The 27,242-nt window shown below is 45.3% G+C and overlaps 1 protein-coding gene across 4 annotated transcripts in view; it reads right to left on the minus strand.

The window, feature by feature from the left end:
* Nucleotides 1-2,044: 2,044 nt before the first annotated feature.
* Nucleotides 2,045-27,242, minus strand: part of LOC105189013 (acyl-CoA Delta(11) desaturase) — a 33,530-nt gene continuing 8,332 nt past the window's right edge. For 3 of the 4 annotated variants that reach the window (XM_025305469.1, XM_011150815.3, XM_011150816.3), the window contains 5 exons: nt 11,370-11,641; nt 11,011-11,141; nt 9,675-9,880; nt 9,355-9,537; nt 2,045-8,945 (listed from right to left, as the gene is read on the minus strand). In XM_025305469.1, the coding sequence (XP_025161254.1) occupies nt 8,588-8,945; nt 9,355-9,537; nt 9,675-9,880; nt 11,011-11,141; nt 11,370-11,628 (1,137 nt within the window). In that variant the 5' untranslated portion in view covers nt 11,629-11,641 and the 3' untranslated portion in view covers nt 2,045-8,587. Of the gene's footprint in view, nt 8,946-9,354; nt 9,538-9,674; nt 9,881-11,010; nt 11,142-11,369; nt 11,642-24,684; nt 25,218-27,242 lie in introns of those variants that run through there. The other variant, XM_019844069.2, reaches the window with a different exon arrangement.

Raw genomic sequence — 27,242 nt, forward strand, 5'->3', positions numbered from 1 at the left:
AAATCTTCTCTTGTACACAGATTATTTAATCTCTTCTTAAGAGGATAATTATTTATTCTTACTGTACTACTTATTCTTACTGGTTATACCAATAAATTTGAAAAAAATTATTATAATGCATGACTGCGCAAAAGAGCATGACTGAACAAAAGAAGCCGACATTCAAGCCAACATATTCCTCTTCTCCTCCTATAAGAGAAAAATTAATTGATATAAAAGGAAATCCTCTTGAAATAAGAGGAAAACAGTTGGAATAATATCTAATAAATTTTGGATGAGTGGTTCACACTTTAATCGCCTTATCGAAAGAGGAATCCTTTTTCTGTAAAAGGCTTCTCTTAGAATATGAGACTGTGGGAAAAATCACTTTACAAATAGAATACCTTTTCTTGGATGATCGATCACCGCACACGTGATATTCGATCGAATCTTACCGCTCTTATTGTTTGGAAGGAACTTGGCTTCCAATAATAAGAAACTCTCTTTCTTTCTCGCGTTCGCGAGTTGACGTAGCGCGTAGGCCGATCGCAGGATCACCGCACAGTGGGGCCAGATGACATTCTTTGGTTGAAAATTTTCTAGAGACCTGAATTTCCAACCGATCATCGACACCAATGGATGAGGTTGATCCTGAATAAATTCCGAAGAGATCTGTCTTGCCAAAATTTAAAAACAAATTTTTCTCTCGAATAACTAGCCCCAAAAGAGGAAAAATTATCGTTAAACGCGAGAAACTTGTGAAATACTCATTATTCGACGCTTATTTCTATCTAATAGCGTATTCAGCGGATTGAAACTATGAAACCAATCAACAGACACATCGAGATTTATCGATCTTGAATCAAAAACCCATTAACCTAAAACTCACATGCCCAAAATACGAAAACATCAAATGTAGACCCGTTAAGCACAAAACCGAGGGATTTTAATCCTTAATTCTTTCTTAATGTAGGCTGAAATGATGAGTTTGGAAATTTTGAGTTTTCTAAAAGGTGATTATATGTTCTGGGGACTCGCATTTAGTATCCATAGACTCGAACCCAAGACACTGTATTTTAAACGATAAACTTTTAAGACAAACCTTAAACCCATGAACCCTGAAGCGATAATTTTTTTCAAAATTTCGGCTAGACAGATCTCTTTGGGATTTATTCAGGATCAACCTCATCCATTGGTGCCGATGATCCGGTTGGAAATTCAGGTCTCTAGAGAATTTTCAACCAAAAAATGTCATCTGGCCCCACTGTGCGCCGAAAGGAGTCGCGGAGAAGGCGGGGACGTCGTTGCTACGAAGCTCCATCCGGCGAGAAGCAACGTCGAGAGCCCGCGACGATGTCGGTAAAACAATCAAGACGCAGCCGGCGAGGTAAACCGATGCGCGCGGCGACTCTCCTGTCGCGGTTCGCAAATATTCGCAAGTGCATTCGTAATCGCGGGCGCGATCGCGCGCGAGGCACCGTGTGCACTGCACGCTAGAACGAGGTCGAAAATTCGCGAGGTCGTCGCGAGGTCTTTCGCAAGGGGGCGAGCGTTACGTGAGCGTCGCGCATCGGCGACGTGTCGCAAAGACGAGTCGTGTTCCGGAGATTTGCGATTAGGCAAAGCAATTATTAGCACTTACAGAGGCGTGTGCGCGTGTGCACACACACACACACACACACACAGAGAGACAGGTACAGGTACACACGCGCGATGGATTTATGCCGGGAATAAATTGCAATTTCGTCATTTCGTTATCGTCGCGCGTTCCCGCGTCACCTGGACTCTCCCGCGGAGTTTCCTCGGCGGAGTCTCGGTGCGGCCGATTAAATCGCGCCGGCCGACGCAAACGGCGAGGCAAGTAAACGCCAACGGTCCAGCGCGCGATGCGAGGATTGTTATCTGGCGATAACGCGCGATAATGAGCGCAAGCTCGCTGTCACCTCTTATCGAGACGAAAGGAGGACTCGGCGATCCGTGGATACGCCCCGAGCGAGGGTCAGCACACACACACACACACACACACACACACACAATCGCGCGATAACAATAATTTATTTATAAATACAGTGTAAATGTGTTGATAATATTGTCTTAGCAAAATCTACGTTCGGAAGGAACGAGAATGCAAATACAAAACACACAGCGGAGGCAGCGCGAGATGCCTCGCGATTAATAATCGCACATGTTAACCTCCCCCTACTAAAACACTACGCTCCCTCTTAGTAAAACTTACACGAGACACTACGACTTCGTACGATGTTTCTCTATCGCTTCTAAATGTCGTACGCACCACGGAGGTGCCGGGGAGGTGCTCTCCTATGAGAAAATTGGTACACAACTGTGATCTCGGCATACTTGCCTATCGGGCTAGGCGGAAACGGACAAAGAGAATCGGCTTTCTGATCGGCGTGGTGACCTCGCGCGCGCTTAACGAGCTATCAATCGGGACACGGAAGTGTCCCGGATCTCGAGACCTTCATATTCCACCGATTCCGTCCCGTCGGCGACTTCGAGACAATTCCCCTCGTCGGAAAGTACGCCTAACCTTGAAACATCCTCCAAGTCATGAATTTTCTCTCTCGAATTTTCAACACTTTACTTATTTCTGCAACAACGCTGCCTGTCGGTCGATTAAAAGCCCGGCTGACTGAGTCAAATATAACCGGCAGATTGATATAATCAAAGTCCTTCGCATTATGTCTCGTAATTATGAAAGATTTATGAGGCAGTTTTGATCAGTCGAAGGTAACCGATCGAAGCGATCATAATTAGAAAGAAATAAATCAGTCAGTGCAGTCACGATATAGTGACTCGGTGCTGACTTTGATTATTTTGATCAAGCGAAATTTCTCAATTTCGACCAGTGTCCAATGAGGCTTCGGTCGTATTTGTGTTTCGGAAATCATCGACGTTACTTTGGACGTTCCCGCCGAGCGGAAGCTAACTCCTAAATCGCCGAGGGGACTTCTCGGGAACATGAAAGCCCCGAGGTTCCGGGGCCTCTGTCTATACATAGCGCTTCAGCGGAAATTTGTCGAACGATCGTCTGGCTCTCGCGAGAGAGGAGTCCGGTCATAGCGTGAGTCATCACGCGAGCGTAATGCGCGCGATACGATAACGCGAAGCGATACGCGGGCGTTCTTGCGGACGACGCTTTTTCTTCCTTTCGAGTAAAGGTACGAGGACTAATCGCGCGATTTCACCGCGTTTCTTCACGCTCTCGACAACTCGGTCGAGTCTCGACGTTCAGCCGGCTTCAATTCAGCGGGCCGATTTGTGAACTTAAACGATCGTCCTTCTCTAAGCTGATGAAATTTTCTATCTTTCTTACATACGCCTTTAGCCTAACTAGATTTACTGCATTCGCTTACTCGCGCGATCATGTAATACAGACAAAATCACGACGACGACGCCGAAGGAAAGACGGCTGAAAAAGATGACCGTAAAAACTCGCTTTGCGATCCAGAGACGAAAAAGCCGAGCGAGAGATGTAAATCCCATTTCTTTCATTTTACTTAAAACAGGCTCCAATTTGATCTGAGATTCAATTTCAGATTTAAATGCGCAGCTTTAATGAGAGCTGAAATGAGACTTCAGGCTCGACATTTTTATTTATATCTATCTATTCATTTATTCTGCTCGTTTAGCCTAATCTCGCGTTGGCTTCTTCGTCTCCAGTCGACTACATCTGGTTGATCTATTCACTTTTCAATCATGACTCGATCGTTCGGTCGATCGATCGCTCTCTCGCCATTTCAACGTCATTCCCACGTTGCCGTGACTTTCTCTCCTACCTGGGGCAGGTTGCGTTACACCGTGCATGGGATTGAGCGGAGTGAATCTCGCCGTACGTCGCGAGTACGAAATTCGCGGGAGCGTCCCGGAGAGATTCGTGTTGAATAATCGTGCCAGCCGCGCGCGGCATTCCGGGCACGGCATTAATTTTCGTTGCGCGCCGGCACACGTCCGGTGTTTGTTATTGCGAGTCGCTGCCGATAATGCGGCGGGCACTAATTGACCGGCTGTCGTGTGTCGCGCAATTAGCGTCCGAGGGAAGCGCGCTTTCGCAAACGATCGCCCTTGCGAAATCGCCATTCGACGTCGCGGCCGGGCTCGAGGTCAACAGTCATTCACGGAAGACAGGCGGGCAGGCGGACAGACGAACGGACAGAACTCGAGCCGCGTCGCGCCGAATCGTCCGCTAATTAATCGCGAACGGCTGCCATCGCGTCACCCACGCACTCGAGTCGCTCACCTGCCGATCGATCGTCTCCGCTTTACAACGCTTTACAACCTTTGACCATGTCCACGATACTGATACTGACAAAAGTCGGCACAACGCTGCCCCTCGGCTGTGAAAGTCACTAGACGACGTTTCGGCGAAATTATGAACGCTTGCGGTAATTTGCAATCACTTTTGCGTGCAATCACTGCGAGACGCAGCGTCACACAGTGGACACGAGCCTTAACGCGAGAACGGTCTCGTGCGTCGTCGGCTGATGTGAGTCACGCGGGCTAAACTTCCAAGAGACGTTTTGAAGACTCTTTCAAGACGTTTCCCACGTGTATTTTAGAAGCTTACGCGGTCTGCTTGCACAAATGTCGTAATATTCGCGAGTCGTGACAACGTGACACCCGTTCTACCTGCTGCTCGGACGGCAAACGTTAGTCTCTCGCTTGCATACGCGTCATAAGCGACGGGACTGACGCGAGAACGGTCCTTGACGAAAATGCATTCTACATATCGTAGTTACTTTGCTCTTGCAAGAAGATCCTCGGGACAACTCGAGAAATGCTACCGCAATGTCACATTTAAGTTACTGTACATCTATTGTACGTTAAGGTGATCTTGAGACTCTTGAGATCTCATTGTCGGTATTAACCTCTTAGGCACGGCTGAATTTGCGCGGGGCTGTTTCTCTATACGGCAGAGTTCAACGCGAATTACGCGTAAACGATACAGCACTGCAATGTGTGACGGACAATGCTGTTCTCTACGCGAGCACATTGGAATGAAGTTTTTGATGATTAAATTATAATTTTTCTTAAAGATATGATACATGTACTTCAATTTTAAAAATTATAAGGATACGGATCGGCATGTTCGGCAAAAGAGCAAATGGTATATTTATTTAAACGAAAAGCAACAATTCATACCTGACACTGGCGTGTCAAAAACAAAGACTGTATATTCTGTCCGTATGTTGTTAACACTGTTATAAAACGTTGTGAAGGCAAAAAAAGTGTGAAACAAGACATATGAAAACGATCAGTTAATTCAAACGGTGAACGAGTGAGTCACTAGAGTGAGTCACTATAGTGGCGCGTCGTAATATAAGATGACATCCGCGAAAGCCACTATAGTGGCGCATCGTGCCTGAGAGGTTAAGATCGGGCTATGAATATCGCCTTCTATGAAAACAGCTTCAAAGATTTTCTAAAGATTTCTAAGACGTTCTCGTTGTCCGGGGACCTTCGGTCGTTGAAAGTACGACACTTTCCGAGTCGAAACGACGCTCGACGGTCACGTTGCCACAGGTAGACACACAGCGACACACAGGTGATACTCGACAATGTGGGTGACGAGACGTCGCCTCGTCGCATCCGAAACGAGTCGAGACACGACGCGATCGAAACGACCCGTGAGAATTTAAGCTAGTCACGCGCACGCTTACTACGCGCGACGTGCACCACGTGCAACACTACGCTTCCGCTCGTCCACGTGGTCGCTGCTCGTGGTCGCAAATGTGTCCTCGTGCGCGCGGATCTTCTCGATTTTCTGCTCGCTAAGCCTTGCGAGGCTCTACGAAGCGTTCACACCGAGTGAGCATCGATCGCTCGATTGTTACACGGCGATCGCCCGAGGCTCTTGCAGACCGAGCCGGCTGCTCGATTATTGTTAATCAGCGACGTCGCGCGTCGCGCGGAATTGACTGAGAGAGAGAGAGAGAGAGAGAGAGAGAGAGAGAGAGAGAGAGAAAACAAGTCGGTAGAAATAGCCTAATACATCGCCATCATCACCACCCTAAACAGTCATTTTCGAAGGCCACGAATGAATTTGATTCGTAGGTACGTGATTGATTGTACAGTACAACACGCCAGCACGCCGATCCGGATCGGCCGATCGTCCTGAAGACGCGACACGATGCATGACCGCTCGCCGCGTCCATTTACATTGAGCACCTTATGCGCGAAGCCTCGCGTTCTATTCCCAGGCTGTCGCACAGTGGGGCCAGATGACATTTTTTGGTTGAAAATACTCTAGAGACCTGAATTTCCAACCGATCATCGACACCAATGGATGCTGTTGATCCTGAATAAATTCCAAAGAGATCTGTCTAGCCGAAATTTTGAAAAAAATTATCGCTCCAGGGTTCATGGGTTTAGGGTTTGTCTTAAAAGTTTATCGTTTAAAGCACAGTGTCTTGGGTTCGACCTCAATGGGTTCGAGTCTATGGATACTAAATGCGAGACCCCAGAACATATAATCACCTTTTAGAAAACTCAAAATCTCCAAGCTCATCATTTCAGTCCACATTAAGAAAGAATTAAGGATTAAGGATTAAGATCCCTCGGTTTGTGCTTAACGGATCTACTACGGACGTTTTTGTATTTTGGGCATATGAGTTTTGGGTTAATGGGTTTCTGATTCAAGATCGATAAATCTCGAGGTGTCTGTTGATCGATTTCAATCGGCTGAATATTATTAGATAGATTAGGTAGAATTATTAGATAGGAAGGAGTGTCGAATAATGTGTATTTCACAAGTTTCTCACGTTTAACGATAATTTTTCCTCTTTTGAGGTTAGTTATTCGAGAGAAAAATTTGTTTTTAAATTTTGGCAAGACAGATCTCTTCGGAATTTATTCAGGATCAACCTCATCCATCGGTGTCGGTGATCGGTTGGAAATTCAGGTCTCTAGAGAATTTTCAACCAAAGAATGTCATCTAGCCCCACTGTGTGTCGCCCCGTCGACGGATCCATCGACGTAGCGATCACGTGCGACACGAGGAACGTCGCGGACCTGCCGAGACGCGCACCTTCGACCTCGGCTCGACTTTTCCCGATGGAGCACTCCAGCCGGGAGGGCCACTTCTCTTCGTGCAACGAACGCTGCAGCGTGGTCGATTTCATATGCATATTGCCGTTCCCCTCGCAAAAATCTCCCTCGATGTCGAGGAGAAATCGAGCCGGGGTCGAGCGACGCACGAGTCTCCGCAGCTGGAAAGCGGCCCGGCGATGGCAGGTCCGCGTACGGGATATGCGGGATTCAAATCACGTCTTTCGCGAGGTCTCGCGAGACCTCGCTCGATCCCCCCAAGCCGAGTCTTCCTGACGAAACGTTATCTCGATAATAATAAAAATCAACAATAAAGGATATGGTACGCGCTTTCCATCTCATAGATCCTTGATTGGAAGAGACACCTCGGTCGATAGATCTCGGCAGTCGATCGGTCTGGGAAGAAATCGCCGTCGAACGAGCTTTCTTCCTATCTTTCCTTCCTCCTTCTTTCCTTTCCTCTTCCGTTCCCACTATCGAGCTCGCGACACTTCCTTCCTTTCCTTTTCCCGACGGCCGACTCGAAGAGAGGAACGCGGTAACAAACGCATAGTAGTAATATTATAGTAATAAATATTAATTGACGTCATTATAACGATTCACCACTGATCTTTGGATCGTTCATTGTACAACTTACTAGCACGGTAGATAAAATAATTCGGAGAATAGAGATAGAGGGATAGTAGTAGATAAACTTGCACGAGGACGCTAATTCGAGAACAGTGACGCAGCTCGCGTGTCGGCAGGAGAACCACTTCGCTGCGGTTGCCGAGGGGACACGTGGGTTTTTTGTCTACCTGCACAGACCACCCTTATCATCCTCGGATCGACTTCTTCACGACAATCACGGCATCGAGCAGTCGGTGGTGCTCCTTGATGTGCGACCAGTCACCGTTCTCCTATTAGCTTCTTGTCCGCAACGAGACTTACCAGCATAGAATTCGCATGTCCGACGATTGTCGCGTTTATCGATAATTTAGTTAGAGACTACTCGAATCAGGGTGCCCGCGAATATTCCTCAAACTATCCGAGTACCCGATGAAAACACGTCTGGAATCCAACAGGAAAGTTTACCTTCCGAATTATCGAGGATTATCGAAAAGGCAAATTTTCCTACAGAATACGCACACGTTGATTTACGGAAAAGATTTACGGAAAAATTTACACAAGATTTACCGGAAAAATTGCTGCGACCTTCATCATGCGTCATCAATGAACTGACGTTGAGAAACGGGCGAAAAAGATTTTGTTACCTGAAGCCACGGTGTGTCATCAATCAAGAAGCGAAATGACTACCGAGGTCGCCCATCGATCGCGTGGAAATCGCGACCTTGTCATCGCCTTGTGTTCACACGTGAAGCGTCACGAGCATGACACCATCGCGTGATCCTCCGAGATCGGGAACGACCGCGATATTCATAGAATAAATTCTCAAACTGCAACACACCGTGAATCAACGATCATGCGTGTCGCGCGCCCGTCCGACGTGCGGTTCTACGTGGTGCTCGCTTGGACTACGAAGATACGGCGGCAAAGAACAGATTTAATCGCCCTTGTTGAAGATCTGGACCTTCTGTATATCCTCGGCGGGCATGTCCGCGTCACCCCAGCCCCATATAGCGTTCGCATGCGAGTGCTGATGCGCTTCGGCCGCTCGCTCGTATCTCGTACCGTCACCCGTTCTGGCTGCGCGTTTTTTCACTATATTGGTCGCCACTGTCTTCAGGTCGTATGCCCAGCCGATCTTAGCGAACATGTCGATGAAGGCGGTGGTGAAGTTGGTGCGATAGTTGCCCAACTCGGCGGCCTTGTAGTCCCATGGGAAGACGTGGTGATAATTGTGCCAGCCCTCGCCGAAGGCGCCGATGCCGACACTGAGACTGTCGGTGGGGCTGATGGAACTAAGGAAGTGAGGAAGAGTGAAGAGTAAGTAGATAACCGGAAAAATAGATAGATGGCGTTTATCTTCACTTTGGAATTTTGTCCTTGATGAGCGTTACAAAAAAGGGAGTAAGATGGACGGGGAGAAGTAGTGCAAGGTAACGATATTACTGCGAATGCGAGACGGAGAGGTACGTTATTTTAGGGAGGGTTTCTTCTCAAAGAGCGTTACGAAAAAAGAAAAAAACAGAGAGAGAGAGAGAGTGAGAATGAGAGAGAGAGAGAGAGAGAGAGAGAGAGAGAGAGAGAGAGAGAGAGAGAGAGAGAGAGAGAGAGGAAGAAAGAGGGAGATAATGAGAGACGATATCGCAACTCGAATTTCGCAACGAGAAATCTCCCGAATAGTTTACGGTGTGTGAAAACACTCACTTGTCATACGGCTTCATGCCGTACATGTGAGCCGCGGAGTTCACCAGCCAAGTTATGTTCAGCGACAACGTGTACCTCATGATGCAAACGTACCACGCGTACATGGGCTTCTCGTTCCAATAATAACATGGCACCCATGTGGGGAGGAGGAAGCACAACGTGGGCATCAGGATGATGTACAACCTGAAAGAAACGCTCTCATGAAATCCGCCCGACATATCGCGTGCATCACCTGCGTTTGTGAGCCATTGTCGAGTGAGTTTCCTTGAGGAAAGATATTTTCCTCGATGATGAGACAATAAGAGCTGTTCCCGTTGTACCTGCGTTGCCAAACAACGACCGGGTCCTTCTCGAGATCGCTCATATCGATCGTGGCGCCCTTGCTGATGACGTCCGGATGTTTACGAACCATGAGCCAACCCATATGCGAGAAGAAGAAGCCCCGTTGCGCGTTGTGCGGATCCGCGTCCGTGTCCGTGAACTTGTGGTGAACTCTGTGGTCCCTCACCCACTCGTAGATGTGATTCTGTGCGAAACGTAAACAAATGATAGTAAATAACCTTTCTTACATGGAACTTCTCTCTCTCTCTCTCTTTCACTTCCCCTGTCTCTCCCAGTCTCTCCTAGTCTCTCCGTGTCTCTCCCTGTCTCTCCCTGTCTCTCCCTGTCTCTCCCTGTCTCTCCCTGTCTCTCCCTGTCTCTCCCTGTCTCTCCCTGTCTCTCCCTGTCTCTCCCTGTCTCTCCCTGTCTCTCCTTGTCTCTCCCTGTCTCTCCCTGTCTCTCCCTGTCTCTCCCTGTCTCTCCCTGTCTCTCCCTGTCTCTCCCTGTCTCTTCCTGTCTCTCCCTGTCTCTCCCTGTCTCTCCCTGTCTCTCCCTGTCTCTCCCTGTCTCTCCCTGTCTCTCCCTGTCTCTCCCTGTCTCTCCCTGTCTCTCCTGTCTCTCCTGTCTCTCCCTGTCTCTCCCTGTCTCTCCCTGTCTCTCCCTGTCTCTCCCTGTCTCTCCCTGTCTCTCCCTGTCTCTCCCTGTCTCTCCCTGTCTCTCCCTGTCTCTCCCTGTCTCTCTCTCTCTCTCTCTCTCTCTCTCTCTCTCTCTCTCTCTCTCTCTCTCTCTCTCTCTCTCTCTCTCCTTCTTTCTCTAGAATGCGTGCGTCAACGTTATATATGCTTTATACAATTTGCAATTTCGTATAATATAGACTGATTATATATATTATATATAGGTTAATTATAATTTTATTAACATATATATATATTAATAAAATTATAATTTATCATATAATTGTAGATTAGGTCATTCTGAACAAAAAAGTCCTTTATCATTTTGCAAATAAGTACGCAAATTTTCAAATTACCAATTAAAAGAGCTTCTAGATGTCATTTCCAATCATTAATAACTTAATAATTATCAGGATTTTTGCAAAATGGTACATGACTTTTCTTCTCGGTTTGATCTCTCGGTTTAATCATCACAATTTTTCGTTTCCAAAAGATCCCGGATACACTATATATAACGCACATTTATATGTGACATACATCATTAGATGACTTATTTCTATGACGTTAGAGCAAACCCAGTTTTCGTGCATAAATGAATCGCTAATAGATTAATAAGCTGAATGACCGATAGAACAAAAAAGAAAAAATCAAGGAGACCTACTTGGAAAGCCATCGTCTGGAAGATCATGAGAATTACTCTCAACGGCCACTTGGCTTTGTACGACCGATGAGCCCATAATCTATGAGCACCTCCGGTAACGCCGATAGCCGCGAACACGGCGATCGATATACCTGAAGAACAAACATTAGATTAGATGATTGAAATTAGAAATCAACGACACGCGCCATCAACAGCACCGTCTTCGTGAGATTTTTCACGACGCGACGAAGCAGTCGCGATTTTATCAAGAAATATCATCGATCTTTGTTCGGTTATTCGTCGTTAGCGAGAATTATTCCGCTAACGTGTTAAATTGCTCATGAAATGCAACCAACTTCAATTTATTAGCATAAACGTACCCCACACAGCCGTGTACGATTTGGCAGCCGTTATTAAAAGGTAGAGCCCGTAAAGTGCACCGACATGGAGATAGAAGAAGGCTATCACGTTCCGCCAGACGATTTTCCATGCATACTTGGGGTTCGCACTCGGTGCCTTCTGCAACGGCGACAGCTTTTGCGCCGCGCTCTTCTCCGACGACGGTTTGTTCTGCGATACGTCCTGCTGAGTGGCCTCGAGGAACAAAGTCGCGGAAGTGCCGAACAGATTCGGTGCCATGTTGCCGGAATATCTGTAACAGGCAGTAACTGGTCAGGGACCGGGAAATGTTCGTCGAGTTGTCGACGATTCGATGAGCCTTTCCGCAGACGCGAGATTATGCAGAGGATTGCCCGAAATGCGACGAAAGATCATCGCTTTCCGATAATAATGGCGGATACTTTGACCGAACAGGTGCTATCTTGTTAATGAAAGAGATATCCAGAGGTTCCGATGAGTCGCTCTACGATTTGAGAAGCCATCTTGCAGATCGCGTGGTTATCTAAAAAGTCATTTGTAAAGTAAAACAAGTCACGCACTTCCTGGTGGCAATGACTTTGACCGAACACGTAATATATGCTGCTTCCTTAATAGAAGAGATATCCAACATTACAAAATAAGAGTACGAGTAAATGATGATGAAAATATTAAGTCTCCAGATGGAGCAGATTTATTTCGAAGACATCAAGGCGACATTAAAATGATAATTTTTATGTTGCGGAACATCAGGAATTAATTTCATATTGAGATTTCAATTTAAAATGTCAGAATATCAATTTTATGTCAGGACGTCAGAATTTTATATGCAAGGAAGGCAACGGAAGAGGACAAATCAGCGGACATGGCCAACGTTGACTTAATGAGCTTTTCCTGCATTATTCATCGCAGTTTTTCAGCAAATCTACAAAAAAATGTAGCATGGCACGACTGATCTTTTATATATCCATAAAATTCGAACAACTTTTCTTTCATTTTAATTGGCCGCTTCTCATGCGGTTTCAAAAAAAAGAAAATTAAAAATATATGATAAAAAGAAGAGTGAGAGTTATGTAATGTATCTGAAGATAATATTCTCACAGTATACATCTTATTGTGCCAAAAAACAGTAAAATATTTAAGATTGTCATGTATAAATTTGCCATTTGAATGCATGATAAATTACGACTTATCAATTTATATTCAGATTAATTAAGACAGATTAATTAGACTCATCAATTTAGTAAAGCGAAGGACTCGAATATATTGGCTGTTTGTGAACTGAATATCGGTCACTTTATTGGAAAATATTGCGTTTGACGGAGCAACGACACGGTCATGGTGCGTTTCATGATTGATTTGTTCTACTTGGGTTCGATTATTTCCCCGTCATCCTGACGTCATTGTGACTTTCTGTTTTGCCTCGGCGCGGCTAACGACCTGGTGAATTGTTGCAGGCCCGTAATAATAGATTAGAATGGTGTCAAATCTAAACAGCCGGATAATCGACTACCCGGTGGTAGTCTGAAATTACCCGGATATTCGGGTACCGTCATTAGGGCAGAGTCGGCTGATGGAATGTTGCAACATTTTGTCTCGATGAGTTTCGCAATGCATCCCGTAAGCGATAGAATTTGGTTTTCAATAATCCTCAGATAATTTCCTACTGGGTACGGAACGCGTTGCAAAATTCATCGAGTTACAAATGTCGTAATCTTCAATCAGCGGACTCGCTTGCGAAATGCTTTGAACACCTTTTCCTTTTTTGGTTGAGGTTAAGAGGAAAATGGCGTTGTCGTCAATGCGAATCATTATTCATGAGCCTGCTGAGATAATTCGTTACAGATCGTCCGTTTTGATACATTTTTGTGACTAAAAGGAGGGAAAGAGAGAGAGAGAGAGAGAGAGAGAGAGAGAGAGAGAGAGAGAGAGAGAGAGAGAGAGAGAGTCGGCTAGAGGAGATTGGAAATAATGGTGGAAGGATGATATTGCCGACTATTTTCAGTTCGACATAAACCGTATCTGAATATCGAGGGTAATATGTGGCTCAGAATCTACATTCAAAAGCTCGATATATTTATACATTCTTCGCTATTTACATACGTAATTTACGCACGTGATGTACGTATGTAACCATGACTGTAACGGCCGCGTTCGAAGAATACTCAAGAGTCGTGTAGATGCAAGGTGTAACGCATATCGCCAACCTCCGTTGTGCATCGAGCGCATATAAAGTGTAACAGCAAACTGGTAGAGTCGATTTCTGCGGCTCTTCCGGCTGCAATATCCGGGTGGAATTCCACTTTTGCCCCTTTTCTTCTGTCCCATTTCGAGAGGTAGCGGTACTCTCGTAGCGTCTTCATTTTCGTCGCCGTCGTCCTCTTCGTCGAAGAGCATTGTATACAGGGTGTCCCATAAGTCGAGGTCAATCGCTCGAGAGATGAATGGGGAACCACAAACAGGAAAGAAAGTTGATACAAACATAGGTCCAAAAATGCGTTGTTTTCGAGTTATCGCCATTTTTATGTTAAAATTTGAAATTGCTTTGCTTTCGAATTTTTTTGGTTTTGGAATTTCGATGGTTTTTATGAGTTTCCAAACACAACTAAAGTCAAATAAAAGTTGCGGGCTGCTTTAGCACTACCCAGGATGCACCGCGTGGAGGTACAGCCCGCTTAGCATCCCTTGGCAGAGATCAGGACCCCACAGTTCGTCACTCCTGTGGTATTTATCCTGTGGTATATCCTGTGGAGTGACTCCATGAACTCAGGCAAAGAATAACTAATGGATTTGAAAACATTAGAGAAAATCCGAAAGTGCTACAAAGAGTTCGGGACTCCTTAGAAAGAAGGCTTAGAGCCTGCATTCATGCAGAAGGAGGTCATTTCGAACACCTCATAATTTTTACGTTCACTCACACACACACACATACACACGACAGAGAGGGTTTGGAGTTACTAAATACCACAGGAGTGACGAACTGTGGGGTCCTGATCTCTGCCAAGGGATGCTAAGCGGGCTGTACCTCCACGCGGTGCATCCTGGGTAGTGCTAAAGCAGCCCGCAACTTTTATTTGACTTTAGTTGTGTTTGGAAACTCATAAAAACCATCGAAATTCCAAAACCAAAAAAATTCGAAAGCAAAGCAATTTCAAATTTTAACATAAAAATGGCGATAACTCGAAAACAACGCATTTTTGGACCTATGTTTGTATCAACTTTCTTTCCTGTTTGTGGTTCCCCATTCATTTCTCGAACGATTGACCTCGACTTACGGAACACCCTGTACATCTGTTCCAGTAACCGAGAGTGTTTACATACAGCATGTGACGATCTCTTTCGTGCTTTCTAAGGCATTATGTGCCGTTAATGTGCCACATGCGTGCAAAGTGGGCTTCGGCTTTCGACACGGTAGCACGACGACGATAACAATATCGACGGCAACGACGACGACGGCGATAAAGACGAAGACGACGGCGGCGGCGACGAGCCTTGCGATGGCGTGTCTTGCACCAAACGCTTGCAAAATACGAACAACGCTGCTCTTGATACGCGAGCCGAGGCCGACGGTGACGACGACTCTTCACGGCGACGGAGAAGCGCTGTGTGTTGCGCCGGACTGGCCCGTCGTAATCGCCGCGGCGACATTGCATTTCGCAGCGTGCAATTTCGTTGCGACTTGACGCACAGACGGACGAGCAAACGAGCGAATGCATTACCTCGCGCATTCTATCGCGCTCATCTTCGCGAGAAAATATGGCGGGCGATCACGCAATGATAATTCATAATGCGAACGTTGTTGCCGTTACCCGTTAAATCGCGCAGCGCTCTTGTTTGTTGATTAACTCGCGCGAATTAACCGACGGCCAGTCGATATATCGCGGCGGTTTCGAGCACGAGGTAATGCGCACGAAATTGCCGATCGTTGTCGACTCGTTGCTGCGAAGTGTAGTAGAGCGGAAAGCTCCTCAATGGGAAACCGGCTGCGAAGCCGAGAGCAAGATGCGCTCCCGGCGAAATTTCCGCGCGCGCGGTTAATTTTAAAGGCACGAAGGCGACCGTTGTTCGCCTTCGAATCTTCCTCTTCGTTTCTGCTCGCGCATTCTCCGCTCGGCTCGAGGGCACGAGACGAGATGTGAGTTATGTAGGTGCCCTACTTCTGAATATTCCTTTCAGCCGATGATCGGAGCCGTACGCAGCGACTACGCGAGCTCTCAAACGACGAAAGTCACGCATAATTTAACGGCATCTCATCGGCGACGCGAGTCTGTAACGCGCGTACCGTTTTCTCGCGAGCGCGATTAGTCCTTACATCGACCTGCTTCTCGCGCAGGTGATAAATTCATTCATATATCGTCTTTTTTATGAGTCATTAATTCGCTTGTTCGACGCTCCGACGCGTCCGCAGGAGAAGTCCGCTTTGTGTTCATTAGCCGGCGATGCGCGACGACGCCCGCGGACATAACTGATTAATCAGTCGTCAGCTGGTCTAGTTAGTCTTTCTCTCTCTCTCTCTCTCTCTCGCTCTTGCTCTCTCTCTCTCTCTCTCGCTCGCTGGGATTTGTTCTCTTCCCTCGACAGGCCGCACCGCGAATTGCCGTTCCGCCGACGTTTGCGGTTCGCAAATCAACGGTTTCGCGAAACAAAAGCTCGAGGCCTTCGTCAAGTGGAGCATCACGGGGCGTGGTGGACGTCGTCACGAAATCACTTTCTCCGGCGAAATCACTTTCCGCGATTGTACACTTCGCTATTGTCACCGCGATTGCGTATCCGGACATTTTTCTCTTCTCTCGCGACTGCACCCAGACTCGCTACTCTCTGCATCTACGATCGGTGAATTCCTCGCCGAAGCGCCTATAATACTCGTAGCCGCTGTTATGACGGTATTAAGTTATATAGCTCCGCAATCAGCGGAGTCTCGCTGAAAGGATCACTTAACGGTACACGGGGCATCTTTTTATTTAGCGATATACCGTGCCGCAGGCGCGATAAACTCTCGCACGTGCGAGTGCCCGAGGAAGAAAAATTCACGTGCAAATTCCTAACGCCGCCGTTTTTACATCCGTGACTTCGCGGCACAATAATTTGTATATTTTATCGATTCAAGTCTCAAGAGAGTAGACTTGCTCTCTTTCGCGCAAACAATTACGCTACTTGCCAGCGGCGTGAAACGGGCACGTGACTTTGGCGTTGAAGGCGAAAGAAACCGGCGTGCTGTCTTCGCGAACGCGCCGAGCGAGCGCCGTTCTCGCGATTTTACGACTGTCACACATTGTCGCCGGTAACGATTAGTCTCCTCTTGATGATTCTGTCGGTCACCTTTAACGCCGTCCTCTTAACGAGGCAATAAACAAAGCTGCCTAGGCGTATTGCCGATGCTGACAAAATTCCGCAAGCACTCGCGAATGCTGGTGTGAAAGGTGTGCGTCGCGCGAAATTACCAGTGCGCCGGCGACGAGCGAGAGAGAAAGAGAGAGAGAGAGAGGGAGGGAGAGAGAGAGAGAGAGAGAGAGAGAGAGAGAGAGAGAGAGAGAGAGAGAGAGAGAGAGAGAGAGAGAGGTGTTTCCGCCGTCATTCGCGAGAAAAATAGGCAAGCTCACGAGCGCATCGCTCGCTGCAATGTGAAGACACACGATGCAGCAGCAATGGTGAAACCAATGAAAACGGGGTGGGGAGGAAGGGGGACAGGGTTCGAAAGTAAGAGCTCAAAAATATCAGCGGAAAGTGGAAAGTGCCAGCGTCGCTCAAGCGGCGAGTTGCACGTTCGCACAAATCAGCTATCGGCACGGGAAGGGTTGCAGACGAGGTTGTTCGCGGACTCTCCCAATCCAAAGGTGGCATTTTGCGGATCGATATCGACTCCTGCAAGGAACTAGGAAGGTCGCGTTGTCATCAAATATTTTCGTCTCGAGCGTTGCGACAGCGATAACTACGTTTACACGGCAATGTTAATCCGGATTAGTGCAGTCCCGAATCCGATTAGAGTATATTTTTAGATCTAAAAGAATATATCAATCGGGTCAAAGAATTCACTGACTACGGTTGTTACTAATCCGGATAACGTTGCCGTGTAAACGTAGTTAATGACAACTATCGTCTCAATCAACAATGTGATGTTTTTTAGTCTCGTCTGATCGTTAGTTTTTACGACGCCTCGTAATAGCTGCATAATGGCGAACTTTATTGCCAACATGTCGATGTCACCCGTAATCTTTGACTTTCAAGTTGTGCGTAAAAGACTGCGTAAGGGAAAGGCGCGTAATTGGGACGAGCATCGACGCGCGTCTGGTCTCAATAACGCGAAACGGGACACATTTGAAAGAAAAGAAATTTATTATTCTCCCGGCGGGAAAGTAAGACACGCCGCGCGTCAGTTGGCGGATCGATGTGTGCGTGGTGCTATTATTGCCGATATACATCCGTCCGTCCGTCCGAGAGATCGTCCGCTCGGATGTATCTCTCAGTTGCCCGAGTTGACGAATGAGTTTCAGGATTAGGTCTGTCACTCTTCGGCAGCTCCGAAGTCAACTTCGAAACTTTGAAGTTTTTTATGCTGAAGCTTCGAAGCTTTGAAGACTACACTAGGAAAAATGTATTGTTGCGTGAACCAAAATTTTGTTGCAACAACAAAATAATGTGGTTAAAATATGCCCAACAAAGCTGTTTAGTTCCTGTAAACAAATATCTTGGTTTGAATACAGTTTGTTCGTATAACGTAATACTTTTGTTGTACTAGCAACCAGAAAGCTTTAACTATATGAATTTTTTTTTAAAATGCTATAATTTTTTCTTAATATATAAAATCTAAATTTTAGCGCACAGAAAGACAAAATAGTATTCATTGGGCATTATTTTGGTTTATGTAAAATAATATTTCGTTATTATGTAATTTTTAAAAATAACTGAAATGCTTAATTTTTATATATGAAGTCCAAGAACAAAATCATTTGGTCCAGAGAACAAAGCAGAAAAATATATTTAGTTGAGACAACTAAATCTTTTGTTATATAAAACAAGATATTTGGTTGCTATTAAAAAATGCCTCAACTAAACAGTTTTGTTAGAGGTACTAAATGTTTTCTCCTAGCGTAGTTTTCGGAGAGATGTCACTCTTCGAAACTTCTTTACATTCAAAGCTTCGAAGGGTGCGGGTCGGTTGTTTCTGAGCCTGCGCTCTTTGTTTCTATTATACATGCACGTACTGCATGCTAGGCCATCTCACAAGGAACATCCGCGAAGTGTGAGTCTCCGATTTTGACGAAACTTGGCATATTTGTAGAATAGCCAAAAATAAAAGACCCATATTTTTTATCGGCAATGGCTCAGGTTGGTGAGGGATGAAACTGCATCTCAAAGTTTCATCCCCTCTACATGCTATCTCGATACCTATTGCAGATGGGGAAAAACTTTTTAAACAAAAATTGCACGCGTTTTTATGCCATGCAATTTTTGTTTAAAACGTTTTCTCCTACCTGCAATAATTATCGAGATAGCATAAAGGGGATACAAATTTGAGGGGCAGTTTCATCCCTTAAACCCGAGCCATTGCCGATAAAAAATAAATAGGTCCCTTACTTTTGGCTATTCTTCAAATATGTCAAGTTTCGTCGAAATCGGAGACACACACTTCGCGGATGTTCCTTATCGGTCATATATTCTACATTTCGCGGATAACAAAAGTATAAAAAATCGGGCAATATATAATTCTCGAAATGTCCAAGTTCGAAGAAGCTTCGAAGGTTCGAAGCTTCGAAGCTTCAAATACGAAGTCTTCGATGAAAAATTACACCTCTATTCGGGACAGTTGGATACAGTTAGTCATATCGGCGGCTCAGACCCGGGCACCACAGACCCGGACAAACGCGACCGTTGCTCGAACTTCTGCTTCTCTGCTCGAGTTGCTCCGAACGATGAAACTCCGTGACGCCAGCTCGTCTCTCTCGCGATCGTTGTTGATTGACACACTTCGGGCCACGCGCGTACGTGTCGCGCGTTTATACACGCATTATTGCAGGTTTCGCCAACTCGCGGAACTCCGCCTCCCTCTAATCCACGGAGAAAAGACATCTCGTGGCCATGGGTCAATTACTGATTAACTATGGAGTCAGCGGTACAGCTATCTCTTCGCTTCTTGAAGAGCCATGCCGCACGCCCGCACGACAAAAAGACTGTCGTGTGAAAGCGCAACCGAGATCGTACGATCCGATCACGAGTTCGCGCATGATCCGACATCTCAGCGCGGCGATGAAGAGGATTCGTTAAGTCCATTCAACTGTGCGATAGGAATACCGGGTGCTTAGGTACTTAACCTACTCGGATATTTAACATAGTAATATCTATCGGGCATCTATAAATAACGTCAGACCCGGCTTGCCATGTAAAACTGGAACGGGGATTGCTTCAGTTCAACGATCTCGTCGACCGGAAGAGATGCTGCTGAATAGAATCTCTGTGTTTGTCTTTCACGTGCTCGCTCAGCAGAAAAGAAGGCTACGGGGCTACAGCGCATTAGCGAGACAAAGAGAACGGCTCTACTTCAAGTGGAATCACGACTCGTTCTTATTTAGCGCCTTCGACGACGCTCATTTGAGCGCCGTCGTTGCCCTTCGAAATGCGAGAGTCAATTCGTTAATTGGAGGTCAATTGGAAGTTTCAAAACGTCTAATCTTGCCGGCCAAACGCTGGAAAATGAGGAAAGAGATGTAAAAATTGACTGAAGATTATGAATCGTAAGAGATGAGTGAGAGAGAGAGAGAGAGAGAGAGAGAGAGAGAGAGAGAGAGATGATATAAAGGAGCCTCCGGCTCCTTCCGGAATTTAAACATCGGAGAATTCGAGCTCGATCCGAGATCGTTCGAATGTTGAGCACACGCGTGGAGATTTCTCGGAGAATCAATCTCTCGAGTAAATCGACACAGTTGCTTCCGCGTTGCTCGGGATTTCTCGTGCCGACCGGACGCGACATGAAACTTCAATTTCTCTCCTTCCGTCCGTTCCTTCTGGGAAAACTCGAAATCACGCAACGCCAGCGGCCGTTCAAACGGAACTTCAAATCACGGCAAAAAGTAACACGCGACAATGAACGTCGCACCTGTAATTTTACGCGCAATCAAAGGTGAGGTACTCTGTCCAGATGGGACAGACGGTGTTTCGCACGTCGTGCTGGGCAGCACGTTTACGACGTGCGCTTTTCTCTTCAGGTGTCGTGGCTTTAACACGTGGAGGCGCACGGAGAGCTGGGGAGATCCCAGTAAAAGTGCTCGCGGCACCACGACGGAACGGTACATGATGTAGTCGGACAGAATCCGCGGAGGAGAAAGGGGACGGTGTCGGTGTCGGAGGGAAGGTGGAGAAACGAGGAAGAGCAGGAGTCCGCGCAATTCTGCGCGAACAGAAACAGGTTCTCCGGAAAGCAGGTCAATGGCGTCTTTGAGGTCATTACCAATCGCGGATCGAAATTCTTAGTCTCTCTTTCTCTCTTTCCTTTTCTCCTTGACATGGTCATCTAAACGATCACGTAGCACGTCACGTTCTCGTGTGGCTACCTCGAGAAAAAAATCGGTCATTCGTACGGCTTTGCGCGTAAGACGAAACAATTACATTAGCATTCATAGTTGTATAAATCATGCCATCTCGGGACAGAGGGTAAACACACGGTGTTTCCATTTAAATTTCGACTCGCGACCGTCGATCCGTCGATCCGTTGAAGGATCATTCCGCCCGAGAGGTCGTAGATCTCGCCGTATAATTGATATAACTGTATTATTACATCGTACCTTGACATCTGTTTCACGTGAGCTACTCGGATCTGAATTTAGAACCAGATTTTATTTTATATTTCTAGTTCACTCATTTATGATTCACATGCGTACGTAATATTTTATCTATATAATTATATATATATATATATATATATATAACTTATCGACCTTTGGAAATTTCAAAATTATTAAATTAACAAAAGTTAAGGCACTATTATAATAATATATTCTTGATAGTAAATAAAGTAAAAAAGTCTAATACTATTTCTTCTTTTTTCGATGAAAAGTTAGCGAGATATCGTAAATGTTAAATGTTGAAAAAGTTACCAAGTTTTCCTTAAATATTTCAAAAAATATTAGGCAAATAAAAAAATGTTTCAGACAAAAGTTGTTAAAATTAATTGGTAGAAAAAGAAGATATAATAAAAAAGTAGGCTTTCTATTTTAAAAAATAAGTTGATCTTCAACTGACTTTGCAAATGCCCTCCAAATTGAAAAAATTGATAATGCCATTCTCTTTCCTCTTCGAAATCATGAAACACGTGTTTTAGCTTTTCTTAATATTCATAGTTTTTCATAGTTTTCGAGATTTTTTTGTCTATTACGTTTGAAATTTAGCACCCTGTATATATATATTATAAACAATGAATAATTTATAAATTATAAATAAATGATATGAATATATATTATATGTAATTTTATACATATATATGTATATTAAATTCATTGTTTGGAAACGGCCTTGCGGATGTCATTAATTTATTAATAGCCGTTATTAATAGCCGCCGGTCGCTAAATCGCGCCAAGTTTTTGTTGACTTATCGACCATTGCAAGTGAATCAATCAGAGGATAAGCACGAGGAACACAGAGGACACAGAGGAGCGTTAAAGAGAAGCGTGACCCACTAATCTTACGACCCGTGATGTTTTCTCTCCAGATTAAACGCACATTGCTACATGTAACGTCCCATAACCGGTGTGAGCACACACACATAAGTGAGCCCAATTCCCTGCGAGTACCTCGCCCGGTCCGTATAACGCTGCGCACCTCTGTATCAATTTTTTCGTTCGGTTGGATCCTCACCGGACGAAATCCCTCAAGATTTCGTCAGCTGCGGTGTGCGCCAGTTACGACTGGAACTTCCAACAAATTCGTCCGAATATTGCTTATCCGATATCATCACTTCATCCAGGCCGGTTTCGTCCTGGTCGTCGTTTTATCCGCCTGGACGAATTCAGCGAGGATCCAACCTTATTTTATCCCTCTTACGATGCGCCACGTGTACCGCGCGACCTCGAGATCTCGGAACTCTCCTTCGAGAAACAGCGGCATTCGCTGTTCATCGTCATCCTGTCCCTTGACAGTCACGCTCCTTCACAGTAAGACCTTACGCCGGAACGATTACGAGATTGTAATTGCAAAAAGTGACTTTATAAGTAGCGCGACGCTGCAGGATGGAATTGCTACGGGTTGAACATTCGTTGGATTGAAATTTACTGCTTTTTCTAGTAGTGCGCGCATCCTGCCCGCGAATGTTACAAGTATTGATTATCTGACTAACCCGTCATTCTGGTGGCATCATAACATGTAATAACAGAAATTTGTATCGCGTCTTATCCTGATATCCTGACCGGATAAGAACGATTAGAAAGAGTTTTGGTCTAGTAATCATCGATTAAAGCGAAGTGTATCAGTCGAGCACATTGTTACAGTCGAGGATCGCTGACGAGCCTCAATCCTTGCTGGATAGAAGAATCATGACGGACAGTTCTTTTCATCGCGAGTATTAAATCTATATTAATGTTCGTGACATGAAACCTATCTTTCAAGAGATACTCTTTCAAGACATACTGGTCTAAATTCAGAGTTAGATACGAGATTTTCAATTGAATGCATATACAGGGTGTCCCACTTAAAATAAGCCAGGCATAAATCTCGAAAAATATGAAAAATAAGAAACGTTTCAGAAAGGTTTTATTTTACGTTTCAAAAGTTGTACGATTTCACACAAAATAGCTATGTCATCTTACAGATGGCGCCACTTTCGAGATATTCACTGATCATTACTTTTCTTAAATCGAAATCCCAATTTTTTATTATATTATCCTTTCTTACCAATTTCCTACCAATTAATTTGGACAATTTTTGTCTGACTTTTTCGACACTTTTTTATTTGCCTAATATTTTTTTGAGATATTTAAGGAAAGCTTGGTAACTTTTTCAATATCTAACTTGCGATATCTCGCTATTTGTCGGAAAAAAATAATACTAGACCTTTTTACTCCATTTGGTCTTAAGAATATATTGTCACGATAGCGCCTTGACTTTTGTTAATTTGATGATTTTTTAATTTCCAAACGTCGATAACTTAAATTCTCACATGTTTAATTACGATATAGTCCGTTGTTCTTGATCGATATTCATTTTCCATAATTTCGGCTGAAAATGGCTGAAGAAATACTGAAGATCGAAACGTTTCGGTACACTGACCTAACCTAGGTACACTGAGAGAAAATTGTATTAAAATTAAACAAATATTTGTTCGAATACAACTGTGAATACATTTATTCAAATTAAGCGACTAATTTCTAAAATGAAATACAGAGGTTCTCTCTCTCTCTCTCTCTCTCTCTCTCTCTGAATGTAAATTTTTTTCTTGAATTTTAGAAAATAATTACTTAATTTAAGTAAATGTATTCACAGTCGTATTTGAACAAATATTTGTTTAATTTTAATACTATTTTTTCTCAGTGTATTAAAGTATTCAGCACCTGCGCGTACTGTATGTTGGAAATATGATGCATGTGCAAATCAGACCTGCCGCTCTTACTATCTTTTTAACGACTATTAACTAATATAATATAAACTAATATAATATAATAATAGCCCGTAGCGACAAGACAAATATCACGTCCCGGGATTAGGAGGGTTTCAGCTTATCTCGATAGATTCGTTCGGTGCATTTTCCGCGACTTGAAGTTGCGACATTATTATCTCGATGACTTTCGCAACGCATGTCCAAATAGGAATATGTACCTTCTTAGAAGATTATAATTAAAATAGAAAAAAAACTGCTTAACACATATCTGTTGGATACGCGTTGCGAAACTCTTCGAGGTAAAGGTGTCGCGACCTTTGACCGGCTGGGCGACGATCATAAACCCGAGTCGCCACTGTGAACTCGTGACGGACGAGCACTTGCAAATGCTTCAGAATTTGAAAATTCTCGCTTTTCACGAGTTCACGCTAGAGGAGAAGCTCCGACCGCACACGACCGATCCTCTGCTCGCATCACACTCCGATTATCCAACGAACGACATCGTGACGGATTCAAAATACGAAGACACCGTCTTCCTTCAAAGCCGAAGCTCGATCCCGTTGCCGCAATAAATATCAGCGAATTATGGTGTCACGGTCGCCTCCTCTCCGTTCCCGCCGCAATCCCGACCATTTTTTTCCCGTAGCCATTTTGGCTGGCTCGGAGCGGCTGGCTTGCGCGCGAATGAAATTCGAGCAGCTGTTGCGAAACAGCTAATTACAACGAAATTACTCTCTCACCCAGTCGCGAGCTGCTTCTCTGCCATTTTGATCCCGAGGAAGCGCTGCACTGCGCACAACTCGTCATCGTCGCTGCTCTTCGCGAATGCACAGGGTGCACCCGATACGGCGGCTCTCTCGTAACGCCGGCGAGTCATTGTGAAGTCCTCACTCCTGAAGTCTCGACTATGCACTTGCGGTCGCCAAGTTGGCAATAATAAAGATAATACTAATAACAGTGGTTTAAAGCGCACATGACGTGCCGTTCTCTGCGAAACACGATTACGAATAGAATGTCCTCGCTTCTCATGTGAATAATTGTGATCCAGAGTACGATATCTCCGCCGTTCCTTTTACCGTCTGTCCACCGGCATAAATTTAAGTCCTCGGAACTCGGAAAATCGTTTATTGCACTTTCACTCGTGCGAGTGACACAATATTGATAATTCGGTATAAATTATGCAAAACGTCCAGCAGCTCCGGCAGCACTCTTGCGCGGATTTCGTCGAATACGAAGAGTGCGTGTATGAAAAGTAAATAATAACCAATTGGTTTACAATCAACGATAACATCTTAATATTCGTTGGAAATAACGACGAAGAGGGATTTAATCGAGATATTATAAAAATCATCAATGAGCTTGATACTCGATAAAACCCGCAAGAGCGCAAGAGCGACGGAGACATCCCGACAGCTCGATCGAACGCCCCTTCACTCGGGCTTCGGGCTTCTTGCCGGGCTTGGGCCGGAAAGGAGAGGAAAGGAGTCGAGTAATCGAAGCGGCTTCTTCATGCCGCGATATTACTCGACATATTCGAGCGCGCTATCGATGCTCGCGTCTGCGAAAGCGATCAATTCGCGCACAAGCATCGTCCGGCGCGCATTATCGCGAGAGGAGACACGGTTTTCCCCTCGGAGAATCTTCTCAATTCCACTCTAATAAGCAGAACAAAACCGACGAGGAAAGTGTGCCGAACGGGAAACTTTCCACGTTGCCGTATAAAGTGATCGCTTCCGTTCACTAAAAACATCCGACAGCCGGGAGAAGAGGGAGACGCGTGTTGTCGCGTCTTACCTTGCCGCGAGCCTCGCGTGGCGAGTCTCGAAGCCACGAAGCTTCGAGGAAAAAGGACGACGGAGGGAGAAGACGCACCGGAGAGATCCCGCACGGAGGATCGAGACCCGATTTTCTGGAATTCTCTGGAATCCACAATCGCCGCCACGTCTTAATGGAAATTTCGAGTCGTTTTGCCATTGAAAAACGACGATGCACCGCCGAAGCGAGTTTTGAGAAGGAAAGGCCAAGGTGTGGACGAAAATCTCCCCCGGTTCGTCCTCGAGAGGATCTCGTCTGAATTCATTAACATTGTCAGGAGACCCGAAAAATACCACCGCGTCGTGCTCTTTCTCCTCGCTCTTGCGACTCGATCTGTCTTCGGTGAAGAAAAAATCGTATTAATGACCGTGCGGAATGAACTGACGTGTTCGCTTCTGATGTAAATGGCTTACTTTCAGCCGCCCGTTCACGTTCTTCGTTCTTTTGCGTCGTTGAAGGATAATCGTCGAGGATACATCTGCGTCACAGAATTTTCTCTTTTCTCCGATCGCCGTTACGTCGTTACAAGGCGGATCAAGAGCGCACGATCCGCGATTTGTGCTTTGATTCATTTTCAGTGAGGAACCCGCTTGCGTAATGATAATTAGACGAAGTGAACGGACGTGTATCCGCTTTTAATGCAAATTGATTAGCTCGGGACTTGCTCTCAACGGTGAGTCCTTCAGCCATTTTCTCATTATTCTAAGGTTACTTCGAGCGAAACGCTTTTTGCGCTTGTGATATGCATAATATCCACGCGAGTCCCGCGAAGAACTCGATAGCATTACAAAAATGTTGCGATTACAAAAAATAATGCGAGCAACGTTATCGCAAGTGACACGCGTAAACTTGCAAATACAGTTTGCAACATTTCATGGAAAAATATTCCAAGGACAGTTAGATTCCCCTTCCACTCTGCCGAAGTATGCTATCTTCGGTCGGCTATTTTCAATAAGAATGATGGCTGAAAAAGACTGGACGTGCCCGCGATGTAAATCATCCTTTGCAGACGTATAGCCTTCGCAGCCTTTGTGGGGGAGCGCTCGTTTATACTGACGAGGCTTATACGAGATAATAAGAAACTCGCGAACAATTTTCCGCTGCCCGGGGACGAGCCGAAAATTCGACCGTACGAACGGAAAGATCCTTGCGCGAGGTTTCTATTCGCTCGATTATGTATTCAGTCGTCTCAATCGACTCTTAACGCGGCCGAGCGTGTCAAATCGCGTCGCGACAACACGGAGACACTTGTTTCTTTCCAGTAGACACAATAACGTCAATGGAGATGTTATTGATATTGCATAATATGATAAACGTAAAGGTATTATTGATATTGCATCATCAGAATCGAGGATCTTCTGCGTTGAGCTGAATCGGAAAAATTTCATCGGCGATAAACTGAATCGAGTCGTTTCTCGAAACTTGACTTTCAATTAGCGATATAATCGATATAAACCGAACACCGATCTGTAGGAGCCAATCG

Source organism: Harpegnathos saltator, unplaced genomic scaffold (genome assembly GCF_003227715.2).
Source record: "Harpegnathos saltator strain DR-91 unplaced genomic scaffold, Hsal_v8.6 scaffold1, whole genome shotgun sequence".
Lineage (NCBI taxonomy): Eukaryota > Metazoa > Arthropoda > Insecta > Hymenoptera > Formicidae > Harpegnathos > Harpegnathos saltator.